The sequence below is a fragment of the Pempheris klunzingeri genome, chromosome 8, assembly GCF_042242105.1.
Source record: "Pempheris klunzingeri isolate RE-2024b chromosome 8, fPemKlu1.hap1, whole genome shotgun sequence".
NCBI lineage: Eukaryota > Metazoa > Chordata > Actinopteri > Acropomatiformes > Pempheridae > Pempheris > Pempheris klunzingeri.
This window is the reverse complement of record NC_092019.1, coordinates 15830702-15856570: the sequence shown is the minus strand read 5'-3', so window position 1 is coordinate 15856570 and position 25869 is coordinate 15830702. Positions and strand designations below refer to the sequence as shown.

At 41.4% G+C, this 25869-nt stretch overlaps 1 protein-coding gene across 1 annotated transcript in view; it reads right to left on the bottom strand.

Annotated features, from left to right (window-relative positions):
- adam22 (ADAM metallopeptidase domain 22) overlaps positions 1–25869 on the bottom strand; it is a 58947-nt gene that overhangs the window by 27691 nt on the left and 5387 nt on the right. Inside the window, exons 4-6 of the mRNA XM_070835820.1 lie at positions 11570–11636; positions 6417–6499; positions 2696–2759 (exon numbers count right to left, since the gene is read on the bottom strand). Coding sequence (XP_070691921.1) covers positions 2696–2759; positions 6417–6499; positions 11570–11636 — 214 coding nt within the window. The remainder of the gene's footprint in view (positions 1–2695; positions 2760–6416; positions 6500–11569; positions 11637–25869) is intronic.

The window sequence follows — 25869 nt, the reverse complement described above, 5'->3', positions numbered from 1 at the left end:
GAGCTCAGTGCTGACAAACTGACAGCCACCGCTGGCTTCAGGGCAGCACTGTACCCGGCATTGTCATGCAAACAGGATTCCCCCACCTAACAAGCCAAATCCAACACTGCCAATGGAGCTACCTGTCAAATATTTTCCAAAAATACGTCAGCACATGCATCAGTACTACAGACAATTGTGATTTATACAATTTACAGTATCTAATGTTATCATAGTCTCTGAGCCCAGTTGAGATCTGGTATCTTACAACTAAAGGTGAAACTCTGTATCAGTATAAACTCTGTATGTTGCACTGGAGGAGCAAATGTGTCCTATTTTTAGTGGTGGAACAAGTACTGGGGCCTTTTACTTGAGCAAAACTACCACAATGTAAAAATACTCAACTACATTTAAAAATATGTTATAGGAGTAAAAGAATACAATGTTATCAGCAAAATATAGCAATGTATCAAAAGTTAAAGCACTCATTAGGCAGAAAAATGGCACGTGACCATTATACTGTACAACTGCATAATTCATTATTAGTAGACTTTTAATAAGGGTGTATTAAGTAGCATTTTATTATTGTAGCTGCTCAAAGTGGAGTTAAGTTTAGTTGATTTATATTCCGTTGGGTAGTCTAATCTATAATAAAGCACTGTATTTGATATATTGAGATGTTTATAATGATGTTATCATTTTTGTTGGCATAATATATGTTCTGCCAAAAGATGTCTTGCTGTGCATTATCTATTATGAAGCAGTGTTTTGGCCAAATGTTTGATCTTAGCACCCATATATAAACTAGACAAGTAGAGAATCTCTTCCAATTTTATATGCACTTTGTATTACTGTGTCTGTGTGAATGACCAAAAAAAAGGCCACCAAGATACCGTATCTCTGAACTCAAGTGCTGCAGTAATATTCTGCGTTAAGATCTCTTTCTCTCTCTCTCTTTCTGTCTCTCTCTCACCGCCTGAATAATTCAGTCTCTCCAGAAAACATTGGAGAGGACTGACAGAGGCAGAGGGGAGATGAAGAAAGGGCCAGAAAAGGAAGGAGTAAAGAAGGAGTGGGAGGGATGAGAGAGCCATGACATGTGAAATAACGCTAGTGGGCCTGAAACATTATTGTTTCTCGTTCTTTATCTGTCTTCTTTCTTATTGTATCAATCTTTGCCATTCAGAAGACTCTGTTGCTTTCATTTACCTCAGATTTCCTTTCCTCTTTCATTACAGTGTAACTGTGATATAGCCACTGCCATTATGAATCAATTAGTTCCTCTAGTTTTACAGTTTTCCCACAATCTAATTACATTTAATTTCCCAACAAATGTATGTTTTCTGCTCTCTTGCTCACCTCCATCTCCCTCTGTGTACCTGCCTCCTTCTCATCCCTTCTTTCCTCATTTAACACTCCTCTTCTCACCACTGCCCTACTGTCCACTCTCCTTATGTCTTCTCCTGTCCACTCTTTCAACACTGTTGGCACGAAAAGTGTCATATGGGAATGAATCTTAAGTAGCTCTGTGTGCCAGGCCGCCACTACCAACACCCATGAGTGCACACACACACACACACACACACACACACACACACACACACACACACACACACACATACGGACACAAACACAGCCACTAATCCCTGACCTCTCTTATCTTGTCTCCTTTCATCCCTCACTGATTAACACCGGACACACACTTTTTCTGGACGTTTTAATTAGAGCAGAAAGGACATACACATGCACACAGTATCAGCGGCTTGTTCTTTCACTCTCATGCTCAAGGCGTCTTTAGACAATCTCAGATCTGTCCTTTCGTCTCACCCATAATGCCTGTAATTGTTATTATCTAATTGGCTGTGGGCTTTTCTGCTGTCTGCAGGCTTTGTAACGCAGCAAATCTCTCTGTCCTGAGACCTGCGTGTCGCACTCAGGGTTCATTAAGGAAAAATGGCAACAACTGGTGTGTGATCTGTAACTGATTCTGGTTTTGTCTCAACCTCCTCGCAGGACCATAACTGACCCTGTATGAATCCTGTAATACCAGGAAAACTGTTCTTTCTTATCATCTGCTGCACAGACTGTCTGTGGCACAGTGATTTCCAGACGGGGGTATGTGCTCCCTAGCGGGTACTTCTGCAGTTGTCTGGAGTTACACTGAAAGATTGTGGAGAAGCTAATTTGAAAAAGTAGCAATAATGATTTGGTTTAAGAGGAAAACAAATATAAAAATAAGATTTCAAATTGGCATCAAGAGGGCTTTGGCAAATTGGCAAGTCAAGGCATGTATAAAGATCAAGTATAATTTCATCCCAAGTGATGTATACAAATTCAAAATATTTTATTTAACCAATAGTCTCAACCACATTCAGTTCAAAGCTACAATGAAAAGCCTCAAATCCGGCAGATGTTTGCAATTTTTACTTGATAAATGGTTAAAACGATAAAATAGATTGTCAAATTAACAAACTGTCAAACTAATTGAGTGATTGTTTAATTGTTACAGCTTTACTTTTATATAATTAATATTGTCAAATAATATCCAGTTTGAATTTATTGAATATAGTGAACATAGTGAAGATGTCAGGTGGCGATGACGAAGAGCTACTTGAGCTAAGATGATGGGCGGGAGGGTGATGAACCCTCATGAGAGGAGCCGTCACCAGCTCCTCCAATGTACATACATTTTCATGTAGATTTGGAGAGTACTTACATCGCTGCTTCCCTGTCCTCCAGGTTCAATCATGTAGGTGTGATTGCCATCGAAAAACATCCCACTGAACAAGAGAGAGAGGCGGGAAGGAGAGAGAGGAGAGCATACATCAGCATCAGTTCCTGTTGTTTTATTCAACACTAAATGGAATAATGCATCTGAATTCAACTCCTCCTCAGCCATCAGTGTGATAGATTAGCCATTTCAGAGCTTGTCCAGTGGGTTTATTGTATTATTGGAGCATTTGTCAGAATAATAACTGTAATGCACTCCTACAAGCTGCAGTTTTGGACAGAATGCTCTGCTGCCCTGACTGCTGCATTTGGCATATGTGCGGCTGAGGAGGGGTGGAGGATAATGTGAAACAAAAGGTCATCCATTCATCTGAGAGATTCCCCGCACACGGCATAACTTAAAGGTTAGATTTTACCTCTGGAACAATGACAAAGTGTTTGGACTGGATGACCACACGTTGAATAACAATGACATCACAGAAAATCAGTGTAAACCCTGATGATCCTCTCTAACATTTATTGAAAGATGTAATGACTTCACGTGCACTCACGGTGCACTTAAGAACTATAAATACTCTAATGACAAAAAGGTATGAGAGACACACACACACACACACACACACACACACACTCACACATCATTTTGACCGAGCAATCATTTTAAAAAGTCAGAGATCAATTTCTCATTTAGTAGCTGGGTGAGGTCTCCTTGTCTCTGCCCGCACTCGTAAGCGCATGTGCACAAAAATGGACATCATCCATTAATTAACTTTATCCTGAAGCTTTTAGGAGATTGGTTGGGTCAAACTGTGAAACCAGAAGGGCAAACACACACAGTCTGTCTCTCCCAACTGTCTTTTCCAACTTTTTTTTTTTTTACCTCTCTCTGGCCTTCAACATATAGAATTCACCTCTATACACACTCTACATCCTGGTCCAACATCGCACTTACAGCAGATTACAATGTATTTTCTCATTGTGAAATTCAATGTAACGTGTATTTTTCATATATTTCTTGGGAACCCAACATTGGTCATTCTGCTACGAGACAACAAGGGAAAAATTCACAGTTCTTCTACTGTTCTGAACTTGAAAAAACCCCGAAAACCTGTTTTATCAATTAGTCAATTAGTCTCTTACTGTAAGAGCTGGGATATGGGACATTGGACATGTACACAATATTCTGCCAAAGTCAGAGCAGGTTTTCATCATTGTGTATTTACATATAAATCTGTGCCCTTCTTGCTGGTTTTATAGTGGGCGGGACTCAGCTGGAATAAAGTGATATCACATTGTTCTGTGAACCGATCAGGATTGAGCTCAATCTAAACTTTGAAGATCACACAACGTCCTCACTGTTCTTTGACTGAAAAACTCTTTTTTCCCTATTTTTATCATTGCTTGTTGCTTATTTTGTCATGAAATTTTATGTTAAAGGATACATACATAAAGCAGCTATAACTGATGTTTTTATAATAACAACATATAAAATCACAACGTGAAAACAATGTGAAACACATAACTCATAGTTATGGATTTACAGAGAATTATCACTTGAATCGGCAGTTTCAGCTCACTGTAGCAGACCAACCCACAAGCTCTAAAAACCTGCTAAACACTACCTGACAGCCACAGTAAAAAAAAAAAAACTGAGCTAAATAGACGACATTCCCTCGACACTGACTGATCTTCAATTGAATGATAATGTTTCTCAGTAACTTCTGGATGTGGAAATAAGCAACTGTTTGCTAACAAGTTCACTGTATCAACTTATAAGATGATATCTCGATGTTGTGCTCATAACTTGTTTCCACTGCTACCAAGTGGCCAAAATACCAGTTATTGCAAGTTTAAGATTTAAAAGCAAGTTTTGGTGGGCTTTAAAACTAATTTTGCACCGATGAAGCTTATTGTTGGGTTCGGGTTTTTTAATTGGCTCAGCATTTGAACTTCTGTGTTTCTGATAATTTCTTTATCAGTATGAGGTCGTGCTAAAACAGGAACCTGAATCAATGTCTAACTGTCTACATCTCATATGATGGATGGAGCTGAGAGCACTATCCCTCTGTATACAGTTAACACCCTATTGCATTGCAGTCTAAGGTGTCTTTGTGCGTGTGTGTGTGTAAGTGTGAGAGACAGAGAGAGAGAGAGAGAGAGAGAGAGAGAGAGATGAACGAGCAGGATGTATATTATAGTAAACACCTGACTCAGCATAAGGGAAATACTCTCCCTCTAATGTGTAACCCCCTGCCATCACTATGCACTCCCTTAACTCCTTCCCTCTCTCTCTCTCACATACACACACACTTAAATTAGCGTGTGCAGGGATACTATGGGTGTGTCTCTGTCTCCTTTATAATGTCAGTGTTTTTCTTTCCACCTTAAGAAAGTCAGTAATGAAAACGTCCAAACCTGAGATTTCAATTAAAGAAATGTTACTTCAATTGATAATATTACTATTAGAACTACTATTACTGCAGCCAGTATAAAATTAGGCATTACAGCAGTAGTACAGCATGCTACAGTAACGTTTGGACTAATTGGTGGTCACACATCAAGCTTTAGCCAAACTAGAAGTAACAAATGTCAGCAGGAAACACTTTTAATCTTGTGTGTCACATTATATTCTAGTCTGTCCTGTATACGAGACTGAATGTGGTAACACATTTACCTCGTTTGGGTTTGATGAATTCATGTGCAACTTTTCATTGTGTTGTGTGCACCATTACATCATTCATTGTGCTGACAAATTTCCTACCATGTTGCCACAATCACATGAAATATGCAAACGTTATTAAAAGCCTGAGCTTAGTTTAGCTTATTCAGCAAGTATCAATATTACTGCTTTAATTAGCTGAATTTACTTCTCTACGCTGATTATTTGGTTTATTAAGCCTGACATTATGTTGAAGGAAGACATAGTGGATTGAATCAAGCTTTGATAAGGCATAATGGACCGAGAATGAAAAATAATGCCTTTAGAAACAACTGAAAGGGATAATTGGATGGAATAGTGAGCACTGTCAGTAATGTGCAGATGAGAATATCACCTAATGTTATAGCAGAAGACACCTAAATAGTTAATGTAAAAAAAGGCACATTCAAAATATACCATATAGTGCTTAAAAAGTCTGAGGATTGGCCAAAGGAGCGTGGGTTTTTCATCTTATGTTCACAGTTTTGGGAAAATATTGTTTCAGGAAATGTGTGCGAGCAGCTGTGAAAAACTATAATAGATGCGCATGTGTTATACCTAATTATTCACCGGTGCCTTTTTATGCAAGTGTGGTATATTATGCGAACAATGACATTCAGTACCACATAATACATTTTACTCCCGCTCTTCTCTTCTCTTCATATAGGAAGTATATACACACACATACACTGACTCATAGCACGCATACACAGTGTACATGCAGGCCTTGTTTCTGACCCGTCTCTTTGAAAGAGCGCTGCTTCAGAGCACAAACTCTAAAAATACCAAGGCAGGGAAGAGAAGAAGAGAAGATGTCTGAGCAGCACCTGTCTGAGTGAATGACCTGCGTAACAAAAAATGCAGAGAGACAGAGACGCGCTGGCTAAAACTAATGACACAGACCTAATGGATAAATGCGGGCAAGGCCCAGGACCTGGACACACAGAGGCAGCAATGTTGGCTGAGAAACACACCTATAAAGTCACATACACGTGATATTTGTACTTACTGCAATCCGTGACAGGTTGAGAGAGCCACAAAGGAGTGAGAGATGTCTCTGACCTTCCCCTGGTAGTAGCAGTGCTCTCCTCCCTGTGAACAAAACACAAACCGCCTCAGATTAAGATCATACACATGGCTGCCTCCTAAAATGTCTCATACACTCAAACCAAGAGTTAAATATTCCACTTGCAGCTTTTATTACCATATTCTATCAGGAAATGAGTTCAAAACGATCAATCTCACAGAATTCATTTGCTAACACACGCAAGTGCAAGTACGAGCTGGTGTAGACAGAGCATGTACATGTGCTGTATGTTTATGAGCGTGTGTTTGTGTGGTACTTTGCACTTTGTGCACAGTCACATCCCACCATCTGTGAGTTAACTGCTCTGACTTCTCTTTCTTCCATATCAACTTCTACCCACAATAAGAGGCCACAGCATCAGTCATTGGTAACATTTTTTCCATCTCTGTCACGACTCGCCATCAGCCACTCATGCTCTCGTTCTTCACCCTCTATCTCCATCTGTCTATATGTGTGTGCGTTCCTTCCCCTCTCTGCAAGCATAAACACACATTTATTTTCTATAGACGTGTATGATGTCTAAGTGTCTAAGTGCTCTGCAGGCAATCTCTTCCTAGTCCATTTCTCGCTGCCTAACAGCCATTAGGCAGGAAGCCGCTCTCCCTGAGGAAACGCAGCTTTTATCAGAGGATCAATTTCTGCTCTACAGTCTGATGCTGTGCACAGCAACGCACTGCTTCGTCCACTCCTACCTCCAGCTCTCTCTGTGGACTTCATCCTAATCCACGCCTGTCTTATCGGTTTGTGTAAGGATACATGTATGCTTTTGTTGTTGTTGAAAAAAATGGAACTTTAGGCATTATGATGAATTCACAAGATTTTGGGACCTGGCTGCAGGAATTTGCTTCATCCAGAAGCAACATTGATGTTGTGCAATATGGCTCGATTTCATCCCAAAAGTGTTGGATGGGTTTGAGTTTGGACTCTGTGCAGGCCACATAAATTCTTCCACTAGGAAAACAATTTCTATTTGTACCTAATGTTTTCACAGGGATATTGTTATGCTGTAATGGGAAAAGCCCTCCCCAAACTGTTGTGAGAAGCACACATTGTGTAAATATCATTGCATGCTGTCACATTACAATTTTCCTTACCGGTATTCTTACACATTTTGGGAAATATATTTATTCAGTTTCTTACCAAAAGTTAGATGAGAAAATGAATATAACCCTCATGTCTATGTGTTGAGTATAGAGCTGGAGTCTGCAGCTGATTAGATTAGCTTAGCATAAAGACTGGTAACAGCAAGCGTGGCTCTGTCCAAAAGGTAATAATGTGATCCCACTTGCACCTCTAACTAGCCCACTAATTTATACATTAAACCTCGTTTGGAGCCTTGACATTACCAAGAGGCTGCTGGACAGCTGAAGAAAGTTTATTCTGTTGGCTGTTGTTTTTACACTTTGGTTTTTGCATGGATTAAACAAGGGAGATATAACGTGATAATTACTGAGTTTTAAAGGTGCTGGTGGGCAGATTTTGTGTGGTAACAGCCATTTCCCCATTTCCAGTCTGTATGCTAAGCTCAGCAAAACATTTCAGAAGCTTTATATTTACCACAACTCTCAGCAAGAAAGTGTAAATTAAAAAATGCCAAACTATTCCTACAAGAGTTCTCTTAATTGGGACGACAAACCATAATTACACAAAATAATGCGGACAGGTTAATTTCATTAGAGCTATTTCATGTTTACAAGAGGGAAACAAGCAACAAGCTAGTTCCATATCATACCAACGCGACTCAGTTTCCACAATATCACATCCAAAATGGCCAGAACTGACTAATAAGACTAACGCACAGTTAACAGCAGTTCACTAATGATAAAAGAGGGAAACAAGTTATAATATAGTGATAGAGAGATGAAGTGTTTGAATGGGATGCAACAGAAAAAGTGTACAAGTTAGGCAGATAAACCTAAATGAAGCTACAGATGAAAAGTTTGGGTAAAGAGACATAGAGTGAGTGTGAAATGAAGAGACAGAGAGGGCTATTTATAAGTGATGCTGTGCTCTACTATCCCAGCGTCTCTCCTCCCCCTGTCGCCCTGAACCTTCTGCTCCACTTCTCATCAAAGCAAGAAACACCCAAAACCCAGCGCTGTGGGTACATCCTCAGAGTGAGTGTGTGTGTGTGTGTGTGTGTGTGTGTGTGTGTGTGTGTGTGTGTGTGTTGCTAAATTGGTCTGATCTGTGATCTCCTTAGACCCATATAAGAGTAATTAATCATCTAATCTGGACATCACAATGCACAAAGAAAAGGTCAGGGTCAGACAGTTGGTAAACAAGTAGGACACTCTGCCCTCTGAATGCCAGTGAAAGTTTGAGGAACGGCAATTAGATAACGAAAAGGAAGGAAGGAAATTGTACAAGTATATATTATATTTTACTATTCATTAGACAAAAAGTGTGTATGTGGGCACGTGGAGTTTATTATGCATGTACAGTGTTTCTGCCTGATATATCACTTTAAGAAATGTTTCATCAATAACAAACATTTTTCAGCTGTCAAGAGATTTTCTCACACTATTCATGAAAGTACTGACGTACCTGTGCTTTTGTATCAGGCCATTAAGAGCAGTGCTGAACATTAATGAGCAGGACTGCTTTATGAGAATACTAGATTTAAATTCTATATTTTTTCATTCCCCATATCAAAGGCAAACTACTCGACTTTTTATGTGGATGTCCAATCAGTGTTGATGGTAAATGTAGTTCACTGAAGTAATAAATACCTCAGCACGTGCTCTATTGACCGAGAGATGAGTTAGCCTGCTCACAGAGCCGTGCTGGCAGTGCCTACATTTACCATGATGCATTGCACGCAAGCTTCTTACTTCCAACCTCCAAATTCTCTCCACTCGGCTCTCTCTGGGTTTGTGTTGGCCACAGACGAGTCAAAAATGACAAAAAAAAAAAGAGACTCGACAAAAACTGTCAGCGCTGAAATTCATTGCAGCAGAACAGGCTGATTAGAAAAGCTGACAGAGATGGTAATTTTTCCTGGTCACCAGTGGCTCAAATTACATCGCTGGTGACCAGGAAGTACAAAAGAGTGTAGCAGCAGAGCTCAGTTTTCTCAGCCAATATAGCTCACACAAAAGATATTTATTTCTCCAATTGACTACATTTACTGATTAGACATCCACATAAAAAGTGACAAAGTTTCCCTTTAATAGATTCACTTTAAAGTACTCAAAAACAAAGTAATCATCAACTAACTATTATCACCATTGCCATATTATTCAGGTATATAATTCATCCAATGTGGAATGTTTTATACAGTATATTGTGCTTGTCTTCATTGATTGTTAGTACAGTTTTATATTCAATTGGTTGTATTGTTTGATTAAAATAGTTTGGACAAAGTGTTAAGATGAATTTCATCACATTTACATTTTAACAGTAACACCACTGTGTGTACTGTATCATGCTATAACACTATGTGTAATGGTTTTAGTAGTGTCGGGACTACAGGTGTAACTCGGCTGTTATGCTAACCCTGTTATATGTACAATTATTGATTAATGTGCATGAATTTCTAGGTTGTTTCATTTGATTAATTGGCCAAAAACAGACATTATAAAACTGCTAACACATTCATCAGCATATACTAGCTCTATTACATGTGTACTACATGAACAGAGGATTCTGTGGTCGACCTATCAGAGCAGCAGCTGTGCTATGATGGCTGACGTTTTGACCTCTGTGAGCAGAGCAACAAACAGGAGCTTGTCTCATATTAACCTTCCTGAACAGCAGACTCTTTCTTTCTTATTCTTTCCACTCCTTACAAAGGGGAAGTACGACAATGGAATCTGAAGGCCGAGTACACTCTGGACATTCATCTACAGGGTGGACAGAAAGATTGCTTTATAATAAGTTCCAAAATTACAAGTGACTATATCATATAATATGTGGTGTAATAATTTGGATCATTCTCTGTAAAGTATCTAATATCTCACTAATCTGCTGCTTAGCTGAGTAAATCCTGATTCATTATAATCTCTCCACTTATGTGATGTAACACGACGCCTCAGTGGGTGTCCTGTAGCTCAAGTCCAGATTTCAAAGGATTATCATAGCAATCTTAATTTCATGTTAGTTGAAAGTTTAGGACACAGCTACAGTTTCACTTTGGTCCTCTGAGATCTAAGCTGAACAATGACTGGATGGGCTGTGATTTCTGTGTGTGTGTGCAAACTACACATTGACCAACAAATAAAAGGCTCAGAGACGAACCTGTAGGGTCTATAGGAAACTGCAGCAGTACAACACATAGCTAACATGTGACCCATATCTGGATATGTTATCTTGTTAATGATATGTGACAGGCCTTTATATTTACACCTGCTATTATTTAGGGCTCTTACTTTCTCAATTCAGCACACTTTGTGACTGAATCTCAATACACAAATTAGGCAGGCAGAGGTGGTGGGCACATCCCAGGTCAATGGAAGCCATGCTGCTGTTTGCGCTCCATTTATTTTACCTTTACAAAAAGCTACCGGTGTTATAGGCTTGGCATTAAATGTTTTTTTTTTTCCTGGGCTTGTTTGAGATAGCAAGAAAGGTGGAATTACAGCAGGTGTTTTTCTTATAGTTGCATTAATTAACTTTTGTGTCCAGAGCAATAAGCTGTAAACACAACACTGAACGTGTTAGCAAACAGCTGCCTATTTACACAGCAGCAGATATGAAGTAACATTAACATTCATTTTGAGTTGTGTTTCTGCCCAACTAAAAGAGTCCAGTATTCACTCTTCTTTTACCCCTGGTTTTGTGTGGCTTAAGCTGCTAAATGCTTCTGTATGTTCACCAGTTATTCGCTTATTTCGTCTTTGTTGCTGTTTGGTCGTGAGCAAACTTTCAGTGCAATGCATTCTTCATGCATTTACACCTTATACTAACATGCTTTTAGCCTTATACACATTACCAGATACAGATACCAGCTGTAAATAGGGTCTCAATGTCAAGTGCAGGGCAACGTAAAACACTGTAACTTCCATTCTAACTGCAAAGAGACTGAGTATGAAAGTGTGGGTGAGCATGAGGACAGACGATTTGCAGAATCTTACATTGGTGACGACAGTCTTCCCTTTTTCTGACAAATGCCTCTCCACGTATCCTGACGACAGCAGATCACTGGGAACAGAGAAGAAAGAAAAAAGAAGAATTAAAGTTAGAAAATGGGTGATTTTCATTCAAGTGTCAGTCTGTTATACAAGTGCGCTTGTATTTTGTGGGATGATTGTCTTCAGTCTTGGCAGCACGGAGCTTCAGAGCATCAGCTCGGCTAATTATGACCAGCGTACAGGGACGAGGCTATTTCCAGCGCACAAACTCACACAAACACAATTATACAAATCCAGCCTTCTAGCAAATGTCTGGAGTGTGTCTGTGTGTCTATCCAAGCAATGAAGGACAAGTGAAGGTCAGTAAGGAAGTAAAACAAGCGACACAGGCAGAATGGGAAGGAGGCAGGAAATAAATTGAGAGAGCAAGGAAGAGAAAGACTGGCATAAATAAGAGGAAATCAGTCTGTGTGTGCTTTCTCAGCAGAGCTGGACCCAAGAATCCCAATGGAGATACACGCTGCAGGCCCAATCTGAGACAGAGATGTATGAGCTACAGCGCACACAAAGCCACACGCACACACACGCGCACACACACACACACACATACACACACACAGAGGAATGCGGCATATGAATGGGGATTTGTCCCTTATTCAGCCTATTTTAAGATATAATATAGTTAAAAGTTTTAGCCTCTTATCTCACAAATAGGTGACCTGAACATTGACATGCACGCACGCACACGCACATACACACACATACACACACACACACACACACACAAGGCAGTGTAGGAGTGAGCTTCCATTTCTTATATATACGTTCAGTGAGCTGTGCCAGCGCCAACAGTAATCGGAGGCTTGTATACACACAAACACACACACAGAATGCAAATGCTGAGAACAACTCAAACAGTTCAATCAGCATAACAAACTCATCTTTATCAGATAAGACTGCACTTACATTTGCTGACTCAGGGGCCTTGAAATACTTTCCAAAACAACTAAATCACTGGCATGACTGCTGTGTTTATCAGTCACAGTACAGGAATTGACACAAAAATGTGCAAACAAAACAATACAGTAGAAATGAACCAGAGAGCCATTAATCAACTCCAACTTCCTGCTGACATCCAGGCATCGACAAGAGACGAGTAGAGGAATTTTCACAGATGAATTTTGGTGACAGATAGAAAATGTGGGATAATGTATGAGGAAATGTGCATGTATTTTCCCTGAGTACATACATTAGAGTACAAGGATTTGATCAAATATGCTAGAGCCACAACGACTAATCAAATTATTTAATCTGAAAATATTTTCATTAAACAATTTTTCAACCAGATTTTTTATGGTTCCAGGCTCTTAATTAATGGAATACACTGTTTACATTACTAAAAAAGTAATATTTTGATGGTTTTTGACCTCTGATGTAGTCTCTTCAGGCATTTTCAGAGTTAGATGACGGGATAGACCAATGCCACTATCACTTCTTCTGAAGTCTCAGCCAGCAGCTGGTTAACTTAGCTTATCATAAAGATTGGAAAAAGGGCTAAACATTTAGCCTGGCTCTGTTCAAAGGTACAAATAAATCGTAGTGTAAAAGCAACCAATTGTGGATTTTGTTACCTCAACCTCAAGGTGATGACAAAACTACCCAAAGTCACTACAACCAGCCTAGAAATAAAAAGTAACTCCCTGTTTTTGTACTGATGAAACTATTGAGAAACAAAATGTTACTTGGTGAGTTTAAGATGAGCTGGTAGGTGGATTATGTTGCATGTGGACAGAGCAAGGCTAACCGTTTACCCCGTTTCCAGTCTTTTGCTAAAGTATACTAAGCAGCTGCCCTCTGCGGCGTCATATTTGCCGCACAGACATTAGAGTGGTATCAATCTACTCACCGAATTCTCAAAAGAAAGCTTATAAAGGGTATTTATGGCTCTATTTTGTCATGCATCAGCTTTCTGTATTAATAGATTCATTTCTATATCCACTGTTTAAAAAAACAGTGCTATGTTTGACAAAGAAAAGACTGTTGACAACAAATAAAAAAATCAGTTACTGTAATGAGTCATAATAAGGCAGATGGTAGGAAATTATTTTGCCTTTGAGGGCAGACTCATCTTTTGTGTATTTGAAATGTAAACTGAGCTTTCTTTTGGGAAGTAGAAAGCCTCCACAGATGATACACCCTATATTATTCGCATGAAACCCCTGACATCACTGTGCACAAACACACACACACACACACACACACACAGGGGATGGAGGCTGCTCTCTAAGATGACTAATGGCCATTTTGCTACAGCAATAAAAAATACACAGGAAAGAGGGGAGAGAGCGAGGTAAACTGGAAAGAGGGAGAGAATGGCCGTCAAGGGGGGAATAATGACACAGAGGAAAGGAGAGAGGCAGTGAAAGTTAAAGAGAGGGAGGCACAAGGTGTGAACTCAAAGCTCAGGGTCCTATCCTCATCATCATGCACTGCCATGAAGCTCTCTCCTGAAAAACTCCCATGACATCTACAGTCTACAGTATGTGTAAAACAGGCAAACCACATTGTCCACTTTACACCCTCAAACCTCAGGTGACACACACACAAACATCACCTCAGATTTACAACAACATTGTGAAAATTATATACGACATGACCCTTGAGTCCTGTATCCACCTCCTCTTCTCCAACCTTTTCACCACTCTCCAATGAGGTACCATCCTTGGTCTCTTACCACCACCCAACCACCTGCCCTTTTCCACCCCATCCTCTCACCTTCTTCAGTGTTTTGCTCTTGATCTCCATCTTTTCCTCACCCACCTCATCAATACCTCTGACAACTGGTTGTTTTCCGAGCACTCTAAAAGCAGCTCTTTTAAAGAAACCCACACTTAACCTATCTGATGCAAAGGACTAAACACCTGTCTCTCTTCTTCCATTTCTTTCCAATACACTTCAGTGTGCTGTCTTTTCCAAACTCTCTGCATATCTCCACCAGAACAACCTTCTCAACCCCCATCAGTCTGGATTTAAGGCAGACCACTCAATGGAGACTGCACTCCTTGCCATCACAGAGGAACTTCACACTCACATGGTTAGAGCAGCCTTGTTCTTCTTTGTTGTCATTCTGCTGACCTTTCAGCAGCGTTTGACACACTGAATCACTGCATCCTTGTCTCCACACTTCAAGAACTGAAAGTGCAGAAACTGGGACTCTGTTTCTGTTCATATCCTTCCTCAAGGACCACACTTACAGGGCGAAATGGAGAGAATCTGTGTGTGAACCTTGAAGCCTCACTACTGGGATCCCTCGGGGTTCTGCACTGGGTCCCATCCTCTTTTCTCTGTACACTAAGTCACTGGGTTCTGTTATTCACTCACATCTTTGGAGATTTGCAGATGACACACAACTAATTCTGTCTTTTCCCAGGTCTGAAACCCAGGTGGCAGCAAGAATTTTTGCCTGGCTGACATGTCGACACACCACCTGAGGCTCAATCTGGACAAAACTCTTGCTCTTCCGTCCAGCAAAGGCATCTCTCAAAAGCGACCTCTTCATCAACATTGAGAAGTCTGTGGTGTCTATAGCTTGGACTGTGAAGAAACTGTATGTGACACTTGACAACTAGCTGTCCAACATCAGTGCAACAACCTGCTCCTGCAGATTCACAATCCACAACATCAGGATGATACATCCATTCTTCACCTAGAAGGCAACACAGGTTTTGGTCAATGTTCTCAAGTTTAGACTAATGCAACTCACTCCAGCCTTCTGACCTCTGCAGAACATCCTGAATGCAGCAGCTCTGCTGGTCTTAAACCTACGCAAGTGCTCTCACACTACACCGCTGCACCCTGCACTGGCTACCAGTGGCTGCTGAAACCTGATTCAAGTCACTGGTACTTGTGTGCTGTGCTGCAAATGGCTCAGGCCCATCATACCCCCAGGTCATGGTCAAACCGTACACCCTAGCCTGTCAACTGCGCTGTGCTACTGCCAAACAGCTTGTTACTCCCTCTCTACAAGGGTGGGCCAGCTACTGCTCAACAAAGTCCCAACTGTTTGCAGTTCTGGCCTCACAATGGTAGAACATCACTAACATCAGGACAGCAAAAACCCTACACATCCTCCATGGCAGACTGAGAACTCACCCATTCTCTATCTCTTGTTTCTAAAATGCAGTAATTGAAGCAGTTTGCTTTGGTGAATTTTTTGCACTTGCAACATTCTTGCAGTTTTTGGGCTGTATCTTCATGGTTAAATGCAATAAGTTGCTTTGAATAAAAGCTTCAGCCAAATAAATGCAATTTAATGTATTTAGCCAAAAAAACAAACATTATATCAACATTTTGCATCAAAAAGAACTGCTGTCAAAATATTCATAGCTCCTGTGATAAAGACATTCGATGTGTGCATGAGTCGCTGGGTCAAAGGCGTGCGCTGTTAGCCTTTGTTCTGCTGGGATGTGTGTTTAAGATTCAGAGCTTGTGATCTTTATCCGGCCCCTCTCTGCACTCAGCGAGGGGGAACAAGCAAGAAGCATACTGAGGCAGCAAGGCAGACACACGGGCCCCTAATGGAGGACGCTGATAACAGATTTCAGCTTTAATTGTTGGGGGATTTAAATAATTTATTTGACAGACAAAGACGCAAACTCAGTCTGAACCCCATCCCCCACCCTGACACACACACACAAAATTGTAGAGATCATCCCACCAACGCTTACAGTCCCCCCCTCTTCCTGTTAGCATGCGTATACACTTATATATAAATGTATTACTGTGAGCGACCCCTTTGTAGCTTCACTCTGATATGCAAACAAACACAAAGAGTGACAGAAATCCAAACAGACTCCAATGCGCTGCTTCCATGTGATCTTCCTCTCTCTCTGTGGACATAAATGCTGCAAACTTGCAACATGAATGATGATCAGAGGGAGGCGGAAGCTGAGGACTTCATTAACAAGAATAAACACAAGAAAGGGATGAGGGAAATAGAAATAGAAGCAATTATGTTGATAAATGTAATAAATTATCACATCATCACAGCAATCAAGAGCTTAGAGTAACAGATTTAGGGTGTCAGACATATTTGTGTGGCATCTGGCACCTAAAGGAGTCTGTCCAGGCCAGATGTTTGGCTACAATTGAGACAAAGCATCTCTCGCTCATTTTGTGTCTCAGTCAGTGTCTGTTACTCTCATTCTCACAGCTCTCAGCTGCTTTTTTAAATTGCCTGCTTATCCTCCACCATACTGGAAGAGAGTTTTCTTGGCTCTGTCGCCCCAGCAACATCTGTTTGAGAGCTGGCGTCCAGCTGTCAATCAGGCCTGCAGGAGATTTCAGAGGTGGATCCACAGTTCCTCTATTTTCAGCTTACAACATTTCATAGCCAACCTTGAACAACTATTTACATATAATCACATCCCTCTCTCTCTGTCTCTGCACTTTAATGTCAGTCAGCCCACCTACACACACACACACACACACCTAAAAGCACTGACGCTCTGCGGGGAAAAGGTCGCTCTGAAAAGACTTATTCAATTCTATTAAGTGGGTCTTTAGGAGGTAAAAACTGACTGAAGCACTGAGAAGCAGCAAGTGCACTGAGTCCGCCTGGCTGTCACTCACATCAAACTTCACCCCTTCCTTTAAAGCATTTTGTTGTGAGTTGCTCTGGACGAGGACATCTGCTATGGAAACCCAGTTCGATCTCCTGAGGTGAATCATGCATAAACACACACATACACAAATATACAAAAACAAAGTTTCCGTGTGGTCTAAAATTCCTCTCACGATGTGTGTCGCCTGGCACCAATGTGGCACTGGGATGAAAAACAGCAGAAAAAGGACAGATTGGCAGGACTAATGTTTGTGTGTGTGTGTGTGTGTGAGCGGATTGGCACAAGTGTTGGGGTTGCAGGCTTTTCATTGCTTTCACGCAGGCCAATCTAGCTGCTTTCAAGGACTCTTCTTAATACACTAAACATCCCAAGACACACAAACATAAGCACAAGCATACACATCTGAACACAACCGCTGTAGTCATCAAATGGACTTCTGCTCCACATATGGATGGATTTTTGCTATTTAACCCTGTATTGAAAAGGGCACCACCACACAAAGGACTGAACGTGTGCTGTGTCAGGAGCCAGTAATGAGGATGGGGGAGTGCTAAGGAAAGAGAGAGGTGATGGGATAAGTGTAGGGAGAAAACATGGGGGGGGGCAGGGCAGCAAGATGGAATAGTGGATGGGACAAATAAAGATGTGAAAAGGAGTAAAGGAGAGAAGAAACGGGGGTGGAGGGTTCTCTTTAGGGAAAGCTGCAGCTGCTTTCACCTGCCCACCAACCCCCTTCTCTAGCCTCACCCTCCCTCCCACTGAGGCCTCATTAAATGTCTCCAGGCTATAATTCATTCACTCTCCAATCACTTATCAGGCATGCAATTCCACCAGCGTATGCACTGGGATGGGATCCCTCCTCTTATTGCACAGGGAATACTGATGCTCACAAACAAGAAATGATGATGCAGAACAAAACAGCAAGAATGAAACAGAAAGCTTATACGGTATATTTATGTTCTCTGCAGTGCTGGGTCCATTATGCAGTTGGGTCTATGGCATACAACGAACAGGCCAAATAGAGTTGACTCCTGAATTATGCAGTGCTTGGGGATGTTGTGGGCACGAAGAGGAACATGCAGATCTGTATCTGTGACAACATGTGGATTGTTAGTGAGCTCCGCGACATGTCAACAGGGTCAACAGAGAAACAGACTTTTGGAGCCCTGTACACCTGGGACCAAGAAATCATGACTTGTTTACTTTTTATGTTCAACTGATAAGATGAGTCTGTTTTGTGTCCTTACATGCATCATTATGTGTGCGTGGTGTAGGTAGATTTTCTCTCCATCTATCCACCGTCTATAAGATTTTGTGCAGTGGTAAATTTTGTTAAATAGTTAATCTCCTGACAGTAAACCATACTTTAGATTGATTTTTATTCAGCATGACAGAGGAAACGGAGTAATCTATGAGAGACAATAGTCTTTAGAGAAGCATTAGTATCTTTTCCTGCTGAGGGAACAACAGTCTTTCCTCCTGTTCCTGTCTTCAGTGAGAGTCGGCTCCTGGATCTCTCTTTGTCTCCACTAATCCTCCATACTGAGACGAGACGGCTCAACAGAAGGGGGGGTGGGGGTGGGGGGAGAGAAAGGTGGGAGAGACAGAGGGGGACGATATAAAGAGATGTTAAGAGATAGGGAGAAAGAATGATAGCATAAAGGAGGAAGCTGGCTGTCAATGCTTGACAAACACAAACCCTGTCCTAAAAGGATAGGTTCACATTTTTAGCCCCACTAGCAACGTGGCTCTAACGATGACATTGTCCTCCACTTTAGTTCAGACTGAAGCGTCTAAACAATTGTTGGATGGATCCCTTCAGGATGAATTGTAATAACTTTGGTGATACATCAATTTTTCAGCTAGTGCCATCAGCAGGTCAAAATTTCAATGCATCCAGTACTTTGTGTAATGACAAAGCACCTGTAAAGCTAACGACATTCCCACCAGCCTCAGTCACACTTGTGTTTAGTGCTAATTAGCAAATGATAGCATGCTAATATGCTAAAATAAGATGGTGGACATGGTTACACTATTCCTGCTAAACATATCATGGTGAGCATGTAAACAGGCTAAAGTTAGCATTTAGCTCAAAGCACTGTTATGTCTGAGTGCAGTGTCTTTACATCAGTAAACAATACTCGCATATCCATAGGTGCATTAAAACGTTTTTTGGTACCAAAGATCAGATAACAACACAATCCCAGTGTAGGTGCTTAAAAGTGCTTAAATTTACACAAAGGCATGTGACTTTTGTTTTAAGACAAACTGCAGAGTGATGTAACACCCTCTCAAAAAACACATGAACACTGTTACTGCTACCATACATGCAGCTGTTTGTTCTTCTAAACTAACCCCACTCACCTCCATGAGATTAATCTGTATCCATCTTCCTGACACACCCTACAAACTCTGCAAAACACACACAGATACGCACAAACATACTCTCCCTCATATACCAGGACATACTGTGTGTACACAGTCGTGGATGTGACGCTGAGCCACTTAGCAAACACAATCTGTAATATATTGTTTGTGAGCTCTCCATTTTCTCACAAACACATACATAAACATAACTCCCAATGCGATAGCTAAAGCTATGTTTAAGTTTGTGCATGGATGTGTGTGTGTGTGTGTGTGTGTGTGTGTGTATGTGTGTGTGTGTGTGTGTGAGAGTGCGTGTGTGATCAGACACAGATCAGATAGAGAAGCCCTGCCTGAGGCAAGAGAAGAAGAAAGTGGGAGATGTGGATGGAGTGAGAAATGGAGAGAAAAAGTGGGGACTGTTTTCTTTTTAGGGCACTCCTTTCAAGTACCTTACTCCCTCAAGCATGCACACACACTCTCACACATGTACACCACTCTATCTCTCCCTATCTCCTGTACTTACTCAACCCACCCACCAAGACTCAAGGGTGCATGAAGGACATCCACACATCTCTCTCTCTCTGTCCTCTTCTTTCTCTTCATCCTTAACTATTTCTTTCTCTCTCACCCTCTCTTCCTCTCCCTCTTCTTCTCCTTCACACACACACTCACACACCTCCCCTCTGTGTTTTTCTCATTAAGTCCGCAGTAAATCAGATCACGCCTCTCTGCAATAAATTACAGACCTGGGAACAGAGGACGAGAGACAGAGATGGAGGTGGAAATGGAGGAGAAGAGCGGAGTTGGGATGTAGCAATGTCAGGATGCCAGGAGCGAGACACGTGTGGATGATAAATTATCTTGGAATGGGACACCGGAGAGAGTTAAATCATACATGTGGAGATGTAAGGCTGCATGCACATGTTCGTACAAGCGACACAAGCATAAATACACACATCTAAGCATACACACACGTACACAGCAAAGGGACACGCATCGATACCACCAAAGCATCAGCACCTTTCACGGTCCAAGGCAGCCGGACGCCTACACACATTTTAGAGTCCAAGTCCACTCAAAGTCAGACAAAGTCGTGAAGTCAACATGAACATGACATCAGCCGAGTGGCATTCTGATGCACACATTTGTCATGCGAGTGAACAAAAGATTATTGTTGGGTACAGAATACTTTTAGGGCCAGCGACTCATGCCACTGACTTCTGCCGCACAAAAACAAGTAGGAGGAGATATTTTGGTCGTCCAGAGTTCCAGAAATAAAAATCCCACTTATTCAGATAACTGGCATTTAGAGGACTTCCAGGATTTGGAGGAGCAAGCAGTTCAATCATCAGCACAAGCAATGAGCAAAATGTAAGAAAATATCGGCATTTCCTCTCTGACTTTAAAAAAGTGAAACATCCAAACAAACACGTTTGTTTGGCCTGGAGGACACACGTGATGCATTTTTGTGAATAACAATAAATAAACATAACTTTGTTTGCAAGAAAGCTCCACAGGATGCCTTAAAGTTTAGTAAGTTTGGCACCTAATGTGATTCTTTTTGTGAGCTCAGATAAGCAGGAGGCTGCTCATTGGTACTGACAGATCACAGTCACACAAACATGTCCAACATTGATTATAGATCACACGTGCGGTCATTACCAGTGTGTCATTGAGGATACAACCACGATTGTCAAGGCAGCAGTTTGTTGTAATGTAATGAAGATGCAGAGAATAAAGCCAAAAATCAAAAAAAGCCAAAAAAATCACTTTAAAAGGTGATCTGAAACTTCACAACCAAGAGTGAGTAAAATTAAGGAAACAGAGATAAGTAATTTGGCTGTCTTTGCCCAATTCTCTTCATTTTCTTCCTCTTAAGTATTGATTTCTCCTGTTCCCATGTGAGCCTCATTTGTTTCGATCTAGTCTTGTTATTTCTAATTAAGACAACACTTTACGTGCCTCTTCTGCACCTGAGGCCCAACGAGACAACACACAAAGACTCTGCAGCAGCAGCAGCAGCAGCAGGGTTCACATATTGTCGACTGCAATGGTAGGAACAACCCTCTTTTCTTCTTTCTCACACACATATGCACACATTCATCAAGCCACTGAATCATGGGATGTTTGGTTAGCTAGTTGCCTAACATGAGCAGTTGGGGGACCCCATGGTTATTTCGGTGCTCGATCCCCTCCAGCCCCCTCGCCACTGATGATGTTGTCCTTGGTGTACACAAACTCTCCCTTCGCAAAGATGAATAATGCATTTAGCATTGCCTATAAATGACCCTCAGCATTTGCATAAAGAATTTGTGTGCACGCAGGAAAGCTGACACGACACAGTAGTAGAAATAATAATACACTGAGAGTCTGTCAGTGTCAACATCACATATTAGGAGAAGGAGAAGCCCTCTTCTCTTTGAGCTGCTGCAACGGATCATTTCGTAACACTGATGAGGTTATGAAACTCTGTGGTCCCACTTGGACCTACCCACCTGTTCTTCTCTCTGTCTGCACTCACATTTTGTCACACATACATGACCTGCACTCTGTATGAATATTAAATCACACAGACATGTCCGCTCTGCTCACTATTACTCACATACACCGATGCAGAACCAAATACACTTTAGCACAGTAACTGACATCTTCCAGCTTGTTATCTTTTGCTGTCAGCAGCTACGCAGTTTGTTAAATATAAAATATGGTCAGTATTTTTTTTCCCCAACAACACGACCACTTACTAATAAATTAATCACATTATCATTTCAGCTTGAGTCAATTTCATATTCTTCATATATTGTATAATGTGGCTGATGAAGATATTGATTGTATGGCCCCTCCCTTCACTTAGTGGTATGGCTTCTGCTGAATGAACTTCTCTACATATACAGCATATAGCATTAAGCTTCCCTACTGGACTAAGCAACTCGTCTGTGTGTGCTGTACATGTACTTTTGTGGAAAGGCAGTTGTATGTTGCACTGTGCACGCACACTGCCTAGATTCTCCTTTCACCACACGATGGACAAGCCAGAAACGATTACGCGCACACACACACGCATACGTGTGCACACTCCTCTTTAATCTTACAGCACCATCTATTATTCAGCAAGAGCAGGTGGGAGGGGCGGGGTAAAGGGGTAGTAGGGGCATGGCTGAATGGAGAGTGGGTGTGGAGGAAGGGGGCAATCAAGGGTGGAGATGTGTGTGCGTGTGAGCGTGTGTGTGTGTGTGTGTGCTGGGTTTGAGAATGATTAAAAGGGAGAGGCAACCCCCCGTCCCGTGCACATTTTCAGCTCACACTAGTCCAATGAGTGGTAAATTGCAGGCGGCCGCTGAGATGGAGGAGTAAGAAGAAGACAAAGACAGCAAGGGGGACCAGAGGCCCCCATGACCCACCAACCCCCCTCCTGACGTCCTCTCTACACTTCAGAAAGGCAGCGCGTGTCACTATGCCATGTTGCTAATTAAAAAGCTGACTACAGCATGCACATTATTGTACTTGCTTATTCTTACCAGGTGGGGAAATGTACAAAAACGGTAGAAAAAAAATATAGGCACAAATTTAAATGTTTAAAAATGAAATGTCTCTTGACGTAAGCTTAGGCCCAACAGTGCTGTGAGAAAAATTTTAACATCAGCATACTATCATCCTCATGCTAGGCAAGTATAATGGCTACCATGTTCACTGTCTTAGTTTCGCGTGTTAGCATGGCAACATTTTCAAATTAGCACTAAATACAAATTACAGGGTGGTGCTGAGATAGAGCTACGCTGTTAGCATTGCTACAAACTTGTGGGGAAACACAATCCAAATAAAAGTTTCACATCTGAGAATAAGAGCACTAGACTGAAAATGTACAGTGCTGTGAAAAAGTATTTGCCCCCTTACAGATTTCTTGTGTTTTTGCTTTTTTGTCACACTTACATGTTTCAGATCATCAAACCAATTTTAATATCAGACAAAGATAACCTGAGTAAACACAAAAAGCAGTTTTTAAATGATGATTTTATTTATTAAGGGACAAAAGCTATCCAAACCAACCTGGCCCTATGTGAAAAAGTAATTGCCCCCTAAACCTAATAACTGATTGTGCCACCCTTGGCGGCAACAACTGCCACCAAGCGCTTGCAATAACTGCCGATGAGTCTTTCACATCGCTGTGGGGGAATTTTGGCCCACTCTTCTTTGCAGAATTGTCTTAATTCAGCCACATTGGAGGGTTTTCGAGCATGAATGGCCTGTTTAAGGTCATGCCACAGCATCTCAATCGAATTTAAGTCCGGACTTTGACTGGGTCACTCCAAAACCTTCATTTTGGTTTTTTTGAGCTATTCGGAGGTGGACTTGCTGGTGTGCTTCGGATCATTGTCCTGCTGCATAACCCAAGTGCGCTTGTGCTTAAGGTCACGAACTGATGGCCGGACATTCTCCTTCAGGATTTTCTGGTAGAGAGCAGAATTCATAGTCCATCAATTACAGCAAGTTGTCCAGGTCCTGAAGCAGCAAAGCAGCCCCAGACCATCACACTACCACCACCATGTTTGACTGTCGGTATGATGTTCTTTCTCCGAAATGCTGTGTTAGTTTTACGCCAGATGTAACAGGACACACACCTTCCAAAAAGTTCCACTTTTGTCCCGTCAGTCCACAGAATATTTTCCCAAAAGTGTGGGGGATCATCAAGATGTTTTTTAGCAAGTGTGAGATGTGCCTTTGTGTTCTTTTTGGTCAGCAGTGGTTTTCGCCTTGGAACTCTCCCATGGAGGCCATGGAGGTCTCTTTCTTATTGTTGAATCATGAACACTGACCTTAACTGAGGCAAGTGAGGCCTGCAGTGCTTTAGATGTTGTTTGGGGTTCTTTTGTCACCTCCTGCATGAGACGTTGATGCACTCTTGGAGTAATTTTGGTAGGCCGGTAGTCCTGGGAAGGTTCACCACTGCTCCATGTTTTCTCCATTCGGGGATAATGGCTCTCACTGTTGTTCGCTGGAGTCCCAAAGACTTAGAAATGGCTTTGTAACCCTTTCCAGACTGATAGATGTCAATGGCTATGTTTCTTGTCTGTTCTTGAATTGCTTTAGATCGGGGCATGATGTGTTGCATTTTGAGATCTTTCAGCCTACTTCATATTGTCTATTTAAGTGATTTCTTGATTCTACAGCTCTGGCAGTAATCAGGCCTGGGTGTGGCAAGTGAAATTGAACTCAGCTTTCAAAAATGTGGTTAATCACAGTTAATTCATGATTTAACAAGGAGGGGGCAATTACTTTTTCACATAGGGCCACATAGGTTTGGATAGCTTTTTTCCCTTAATAAATGAAATCATCATTTAAAAACTGCTTTTTGTATTTACTCAGGTTATCTTTGTCTGATATTAAAATTTGTTTGATGATCTGAAACATGTAAGTGTGACGATAAAGGAAAAACAGAAGAAATCTGCAAGGGGACAAATACTTTTTCACACCACTGGATATAAAACAACCAACATGTGTCCAAAAAGCACGTGCCTAGAATTCACAAGACATATGACTTTATAACAAAATGCCTCCACTCCTATTTTTCACAGACTTTTGCCATGTGTTGACTCGAGGCAAAGACTCTGAGAAGGCTGCTCAAAGTGGATGATGGTAATATGCACTGTGGCACTAGAGACACAGCCGCCAACTAATTCTGAAAAATGCACCTTTCTTGTTTGCTCACAGCGCACAATTAAACACAAAAAATGCAAACAGCACAGTCACTCATTGATCAAAATGAGAGTGCTAGGTTTTGTTTCTGGGAGCCAAAAACACTGTTGACCCATTCAGCTAAAATACCTCCCACTCCTGCACCCCCACACACACATCAACTGAGTTTATTCCGTCTGGGATGAAAGCTATCTGTTAAACAAAATCGGTGTGGCTGACAAGCGGGGGATTGGTTCACAGAGAAGTGTGGTAAAGGACGGTGGCGATAGAGGTGAGAAGAGGGCGGCAGCAGGAGGAAAAAGCTGGGGTGTACTCATTCAGACACAGAGAGACACTGGAGATCTGCCCCTGTGAGGGACGGAAAACTGGGACCGGAACAAAGCTGCACGGAGGCTAACAAACTACAGGCCAAAACAAAACTTAACCCATACCAATTACCATGCAAACAGGGCTCTAACTAATCATTACTTCTAAAATCAATTAAAGCAGCAAATCCTCATATTTGTGAAGATGGAACCATCAAATTGTTGGCCTTTCTGCATGATTCATTTATTATCCAAATTTTTTTATTTCATATCAGTTGACTAATCAATTAAATGTTTAAGCACTAACCTGTTT